The 7,685-nt window shown below is 41.4% G+C and overlaps 1 protein-coding gene across 4 annotated transcripts; it reads left to right on the top strand.

The window, feature by feature from the left end:
• The first annotated feature begins 1,931 nt into the window (after nt 1–1,931).
• Nucleotides 1,932–7,454, top strand: LOC109969753 (probable global transcription activator SNF2L2). Of its 4 annotated transcripts, none has more exons than XM_020616864.1 (7): nt 1,932–2,111; nt 2,202–2,307; nt 3,987–4,216; nt 4,839–4,944; nt 5,993–6,094; nt 6,240–6,384; nt 6,548–7,454. In XM_020616864.1, exons 2-7 carry the CDS (start codon nt 2,212–2,214, stop codon nt 6,679–6,681), a joined length of 813 nt encoding a protein of 270 aa, XP_020472520.1. In that variant the 5' UTR covers nt 1,932–2,111; nt 2,202–2,211; the 3' UTR covers nt 6,682–7,454. The 4 variants fall into 4 exon arrangements, with proteins under 4 accessions (XP_020472520.1, XP_020472519.1, XP_020472522.1 ...); XM_020616863.1 differs by having other exon boundaries at nt 1,933–2,111; nt 2,209–2,307; XM_020616866.1 differs by lacking the exons at nt 1,932–2,111; nt 2,202–2,307 and adding an exon at nt 2,393–3,784.
• Nucleotides 7,455–7,685: the final 231 nt, after the last annotated feature.

The raw sequence follows: 7,685 nt of genomic DNA, 5'->3' as shown, positions 1-7,685 counted from the left end.
AGAATCGCTTCTACATCTTTGTACTGATGCCTTCTTACAATTTTATTACAACAGTCTGGATTTAGTTCCTTGGACTTCATTGTTCGGTTCCCATTCTGCCATGAAGTGTCAGAAACAGGGGTGTGCCTTTCTAAACTATGTCCAACCAATTCCGTTTGCCACAGGCGAACTCCAGTCAAGGTCAGCGGGGGTCATTAAAGCAAACAGGATGCAGGTGACCACATCCTGGAGTGCCACAGCAATGGGCCTGAATACGTGTAAGGAGTTTGAATACTTTCTGAAGCCAGACAGTGAAATGCACAATTATCTACCAATATTACTTCATCATGTTAACAGTAGAGAGTGATGCTTCATTCCATTTTATCCACATTTTTGAATTTTAAAAAATCTAATGCTTGTAAAAATGTTGAATATCAGTTGATGTATTGCTTGCTGGAAGTTGGTCCAGTACGATGCCAGCTGATAAACATTTTGGCACTGTCAAATGACTGCTAGTGTGAGTTTTGATTAGTGTTGAAGAGGCCTAAAAATGAACTCATTCAACTGCACCACAATATTTAAAGGGTCTCTTAAAGGCAGTGAAAACTATTTACCCCACTATCTTATTATGAGCAACAGGGTCTTGTTGGTGCGAAGCAGGTGGGACTCAGTTGGAAAAAGGTGATGTTGCATATTTCCAAGCAGCAATCAGGATTTAGTCTGGTTTGACTTAAAGCTGCAGTCACTGTTGGTATAACAACAAGGGCTTTGTGTGCAAGGGGTTACTATTAGTGATGAATCCACAGAGATTTATGGCCAGTTCCACCCAGCTCTGCCGAGAATTATAGCTTCTATCATCTCATTATCTTATGTCTCGGCAGCCTGCAGGTCTGCTGTTTTGACGTGCTCCCAAACCACTCAGCAGTTTTCACCTAAACGCTGCACATTATCTGCACAGCTAAGAGCAGACCTACAGTATAAGAGAATAAATATTGGACCTAGAGTCATCACGAGGCCGAAGCACAACACCAGATGAATGCTAATGTAAGTCTGCTGGAGGTGGACAGTTTGGTAACAAGTTCATAATCTGAAAAGGTGACAGCGTGGCAGGGTTGTGTTCACATCTCATTTCCACTGCCCCCAAGTGGCCCACAGATCAGTTCTCGCAGGCCGATTATGTGACGACACTTGGAGTTGGTCTAAATGCACCTTATCTTAAAGTCACGTGAGATCAATAAATAATAACCAGTTAATTTCCCAGACCTTAACATAATGTCATAATGTTAAATGCCTTAGATTTGAAACCAGGTTTTCAGGGGCTTTAAGGCCATATATAGTCTAGTTACAGTAGGAGTTAAACATGACAAATGGCCTTGGCCAGATGCTAGAGAATCAACTTAACCACATGGCATGAAAACACTGCTGTTTAACTCAAGATTTTTCCACTGAATTCCAGCCCAAGCAGCTCTGGTCCATTATGCGTTTGACACGAATTTCCCCATTGTGGGATTAATAAAGTTTTATCTTATCTTATCCTATTTGAAGAATATGTGAAGGGCTTTATTTTTTTTATTCCAGTCTTGTTTTCTTGTGTATCCTTCATTTCCTCTGGTGTGTGTTCTAACATTGTGTGCTGTTCCCCAGCAGCATTTTGCATAACATGCTGGGAAGAAACACTCCTAATTGATTTACACAAACCAGATGTGTTTGACTATCAGCCCAGACTGGAAAAAGTTCACAGTTTTTACTGCAGCTTTCCTGTTGCAGACATATTTTTCCTTTCTGTCTTGGCACAGGGGTTATAACCTCAGTCCATATTTATGCATTAATCACCTCTGCTGGACTTCTGGGGCTGTACATACAAACATGTTTCACTATGAACCGTGATTGTCCGAGCTGCTGGACTCATGTTTCTCTATTCCCGTATCAGCTGACACACAATGGCACGCTCCCTCTAAAATGCATTGCAACACTTTAGAACATAAAAATGGAGCCGATAACTTTAACAGCAGGGTAGGAAGAGGGGGAAAACCGTCTGGCAACAGTCGATATTAAAAACATGCAGAGGGAGACAAGCTCGGGGCCTTCCAGAGTCAGGAAAAAGACTTCGGAGAGCTGCAGGCAGGAGATGGGTATGGCATTTGTATTTTCCCCCAGCCCATTGATTTGTATATGAAAACATAGCGCTTTTATTCTCCCCCCTTCTGGTCTCTGCTTCTGAGTGATCAGCTGATGAAGAGACTAGCAGCTCGCCGCTATGCTGGCTTGCTAATTCTCTCCCCCACAGCTGCAGCCGATCCTGGTAGCCAGCCTGCAGACTGCAGTCAGGTAAATAACCTCCTCCATGTCTTTCTTCTCAGGCTCAGGATTCAGCCAGGCTACATGGCATGGGAAGAGAGAAAGAGATGGATAAAATGTGTGTGCGCGTGTCAAGGTTGTATATGTGTGTGTGTGCGCGCGCGCGCACAGGAAAGGAGAGCGAGTTTATTGGTGTCTGTCTGTGCAAGTGTGTGTGTGTGTGTGAGAGAGAGTGAGAGCAGGGGGAGAAAGGGAGAGTGTGTAGGTGTGTGTTGTAACAGATGAGAGGGAATCTTTGCCAGATTAGTCAGGGAAGAGGCAGGCTTGTTAGCAGATAGCACTGGCATGGAGCATCACATGCACACACTGCCACCATTCCACTCACACATGCACGGTCAATCAGGCAGCTCTCAGCTGTGTTGTACATCTTTGAGGATTACCCTCAATCCTTCCAGTATTCCGCTGGAACGACTGCAGCCCCTTAGAGAGAGTAGCGGGGCTTTTAAAACCCTGCATTTGAGCCCAACGATGATGAGCAGGATTTCTATTGTTGTTTTCAGGTCTCTGCCTTGTCCTTTGGTTGGGAAGTGCGGGCATGCGATTTGATTTTTACTGTATCACATCGTTTGTCACCATCGGTCCTATTTGTTTAGGCTTGGCAGTTATTACTGTTCCTCTTCCTCTCACCGGTGTTTTCAAAATGTAATGTTCCAGCATGTTTTCATCTCCTGTGCTCGAGAATTACATCTTCTCCACAGCTCTGTTACATGATGTGCATGCTAGTGTGTGTACTGCATGATGACCTACACCTGTACATGATTGATGCATCAGTATTCTGTTCAGATTGGACAACGTGTCTTCTCTGTTTCCTCCCTCTTCTCTCCACTTGGGCTGCTGCTGCATGCATACTCCTGTTTCTGGCCTCTAATTGCCTTTGTGGAAAATACAGTGGTTACTGCAGATATTTGAAAAGGAATGATGAAATGGTTGAAAATATCTCAGGATGCAACAGACACCGCTGCCGAACACTACGCACCTGCACCTACAGGAAAATCATGTCATTTTTGTGCATGAGGGCAAATGCAAACCAGGAAAATATGGATTTATATTTACTGGATTATTTGCATTTTTTTTTGATGATATGCTTTGGTAGGACATCTTCAAATTTATTCACATTCACTGTGCTTTTAAAAGCTGACATCAAAGCCCACAGATAAAATAATATGTCCTGAATTTGCACAGACAGCACAGTGGCTCAGCTGTTAGTGGAATAAATAAATAAAACTTTTTCATTTAAATACAAAGCCATACTCTACAATTCTGAATGCTTAAACTGCAGCCAGTACTGCTAATTAGATGGAGTGCTTTAATTTAAGGGTCTCAGACTTGTCTGAAGTGCTTTAAGTTTCCGCATTGGAAAACAGACTTTGTGTAGCAGCTTCTGCAAATTGTCATGTACGTTGAAGGGTGAGATAAAATGAATGGAAGCGTTGTGAATAACAACACTGTAAGTCCCTGTTCTTCTTTTTCCTTCACATCCCCAGCTGTTTGTCCTTGTACCGCAGAACTATGAACTAAACAACAATAGAAGAATATTACAGGCTTTGTCTGTACAACATACATGTTCTTATCATGCACCTTACCCTGCCCCTTTGAGTTTGTTTGAGTTTGTTAGATGTCCCCAAACTATCCATCCCTCTTTCCTGCAGCTTAAAGCAGGAGAGAACGGTTCCCTGGAGGAGATGGAAGAGGACATCAGTCTGAAGAAGCGTAAAGGTGATCGTCATGGAGACAAAGATCTCCAGGCTGGACAGGAAACTGGTGAAAAGGTTAAAAGAAAGCGAGGGCGCCCGCCAGCTGAGAAACTGCCTCCAAATCCACCTGAACTCACCAGAACACTGAACACACTGGTGGATATGGTTATCAACTACAAGGACGGGTGAGGACTGTGTCATGATACCGTGATTAATTACTGTAATTATTAATCCAAATGCACAAACTTGTTTACATCTTTAGATGGTTTTAGGACTGTTATTACCACAGAATTTCTACACCATCATCTCCTGCTATCGTTCACAACGACACCGCCATCTTTGCTGTAGACCAAGCATTATTCCACTCACCACTTACTGCTGCTGGATGCAGCTGAAAGTTACAGCTTCAAATATTGTGCTATTTCAACATAACAATTCACCACAATTCAAGCAAAACTACTGAACTGTTGTTGTGTGGCTAATGGCTGAGGCCAACGCTGACAGGACTGAACATTTGTATCAACTCTGCCAGGACGTGCAATATCAACAGAGCAATTGAGCTTGGATTGTGGCAACTTAGCTATCTGAAAATAAGAAGATATTTAACAGGTGATCGCCAGAAAACAGTATTTGATAGCTGCAGATGAAAGTGTGATTTAATCATTATCTGGGAATACCAGGTATGAAAGGGGGAAATGAGCACCATCAAAATGGAATTTGTTATTTGGAGATAATAAGTAATGAGCATCCACGGCAATGTCGGCCACATACTGACACCACCATCAAACTAGTATTATCACATTCCAGGTTGGGTCGACAGATCAGTAAAGGCTTTGTGCAGCTTCCCTCTAAGAAGGAGGTGCCTGAGTACTACGAGCTGATCCGAAAGCCTGTGGACTTCAGAAGGATCAGGGTACGTGTCACTGATCACCCTCGGTGCTCACCTACAGATGTCATTATTATCTCAGCAGATGAGATGAAATCAAAAGTCAATATATAAATCAAATAGACAGCGATGGAACTCAAACAGGTACACATGCATCAAAAGACGACACGTGTAAGTTTGTTTTATGATGCATGGTGAAAGGTTAAAGGATCACAAAGGTTTTTATTGTTCATCCTGAGGGAACATGAATGTCTGAACCAAAATAAGTCCTGACCAAAGTACTGGACTGGACTGAGCCACGCAGCACTACCATGGCAACAACAACGGACTTGGCTCCAAAAACCATAAATAGTAGTAGAATGGAATTTCAGAAGCTTATTTTGTAGCTACTTACTGTATTTTGACTCACTCGCTATTGATCTCAAAATAAGTGACAACATATAAAACTTAATCAGCTAAACCTGAGCCACAAACACACACTGTAAGTACATGAAACAAGCTTTGTTGGCCACAGAAAACCTGAGCTGCAAAGTAGGGATTCAGTAGAACATCAGGTTTAAAGGGTCGCTCTCAGGAAGATTTTAAAAAAATCTAATCATCTATTCACTTTTATGATACTCAAAACAAGAATTTGTTACATCCGGTTTCAGCTGATCTGAACTTGATCTTACCACAGCACCAAGACTCCGTACACACTCTAAAGGAAACCAATTTGTAGCTCTTGATAAAAATGATTCCATTTAAGAAGATATGATGATATGATGAAAGAAGCACTCCCTCCACTTTGTGTGCTAGATGAGTTAGCTGAGAGGATTGACAACACGCTCATATCTGTGCATTAACTTTGCAACCCGAGCCAGCAGGCGCTAGCAGTTTCCCTCGACTTTCAGTTTCCTGTTTAGTGTACAAGTTTGATTATTATCAAAGTGAATAAGTATATTTTCCAAAATGTATAACATCGTCTGGGTCTCCATTTCTGCACCCTTTCTTGGACTAAACACCATACTTATTATTAATATCTGATTATTTCACAGTGGTGACATTAAGATTTTGATTGTGACCCTCTGTTTCACAGGAACGTGTGCGTAATCACAAATACAGAAGTGTGGGTGATTTGGAAAAGGACATTTTCCTCCTGTGTCACAATGCTCAGACTTATAACTTGGAAGGATCTCAGGTGAACCCCGAGGAACTCTTTCATTACAGTTATTTTTCATAGTTTCCGTTCTGTTATTGTACCCCTAAATGGGTTTGCTGGGAACTGGTGAGAAACAATCGTTTTGATTAACTATGCTTGTGTGTGTCTCTGTTTGCCGCTGCAGATCTATGAGGATTCAATTGTCATTAAGTCTGTTTTCGAGAGCGCGAGACAGAGAATTGTCACAGACGAGGAACAGAAAGAGATGGTTAGTGCCAGTCACAGTGATAATGGCGGCAGAGCCGAAGACCAGTTTGTTCCATCAGCAGGTGAGAGCTGTGACACAAACATCAGGACAGATGCTGTTTCTACAAATGAAATGCTCATCTGTTGGTTGCTTCTGCGTGTGGCATCCAAATGTTTCTATTACGCCAACATTTTAAAATTACAACTACCATAGTTTTGCATCTTGTTTTCTCTTGTTATAACCAGTGAAACCATTACCAGTCCAGTTAAAGAAGGAGAATAAGGAGGAGAGAAGCAGAAATATGACATCCAAGAGGCTCCACAGTGATTTAGACAGCGATGAGGATCTAGAAGATAACACCACAAAAGATGAAGGTTGAACTGAAAGGCCCTCCAGTTTTTGTATTTTTATTCATGTCTATTCTCTGAAATATTGCTTTTTTGTTGGTTTCATCATTTTATTTCAAAAGAAAGGTCTTTGAAAATAAAACAGGATGGACCGCTCAGAGACAGGCACATACTGAACTGTACCTTTTCTTTTTGATAAGTCAACTCATGCTGCTGCACATAATGCTGTTTCCTTTTATGTAGCTGATCTTTTACAATAACTGTCATTTCTGTTTTATCCGACTTAGTCGCTGTGATTGCTTCTGCAGATATTATGTAAACCACCAGTATCACTGACTCTTTTTAATCAGTATATTCACTTGTATGAAATGTTTTCATATTGGAGCATGACATGTATATCTCTCCTGGAGCTGGCAGTGTTGATGTGTTCATGGCCGGAGAATCGAAGCACACGGGAGGCTTTTAACGAAAATGAGAGCAGCTGGACATTGACAGTTTGTTTAAAATTGCTGAATGTGATTTTAGAATTGATCAAAAACATTGTGGAAGTATAAAGTCATACTGACAATATACCTTTTGTCTGTTTCTGATACTTGAATGAAACGAGTTTGGCTCTAATCAAGGTAAACATTTGTATCCCTTGTGCTATAGTATATTCACATTGTACAGTTTGTGTGAAGAGTAATTCAAAACTTAAACTGCTTTTCATTTACTCCCCTGGTTACTGAGGAGGATGGAAGAAGTCATTGTTAAGACAATCTCTGGAAACATGTGTCACTTAAACACTTGCAAATAAATTTTACCAAAAAGCCCCAGGTGTCGATGAATAATGTCATTATTATTCTACTATTATTATTGTTAGTTGGTTGGTTACTCACCAGTAGGTGGTGCAAGCGAACTGTCTGGTCATCTCTATACTTCTGACAAGTGTTGTTAGACAGGAACACTTAATGAAGTGCAGAGTGTCAGAAGTAAAATGCTCCTTACAGATGTTTGGAGCTTAACGATGTCCCTCGTCTGGAGCAGCTAAAAGGTG

The sequence above is a fragment of the Monopterus albus genome, unplaced genomic scaffold (genome assembly GCF_001952655.1).
Source record: "Monopterus albus unplaced genomic scaffold, M_albus_1.0 scaffold181.1, whole genome shotgun sequence".
In the NCBI taxonomy this organism is placed as follows: domain Eukaryota; kingdom Metazoa; phylum Chordata; class Actinopteri; order Synbranchiformes; family Synbranchidae; genus Monopterus; species Monopterus albus.
This window is presented reverse-complemented; position numbering and strand designations above follow the sequence as displayed.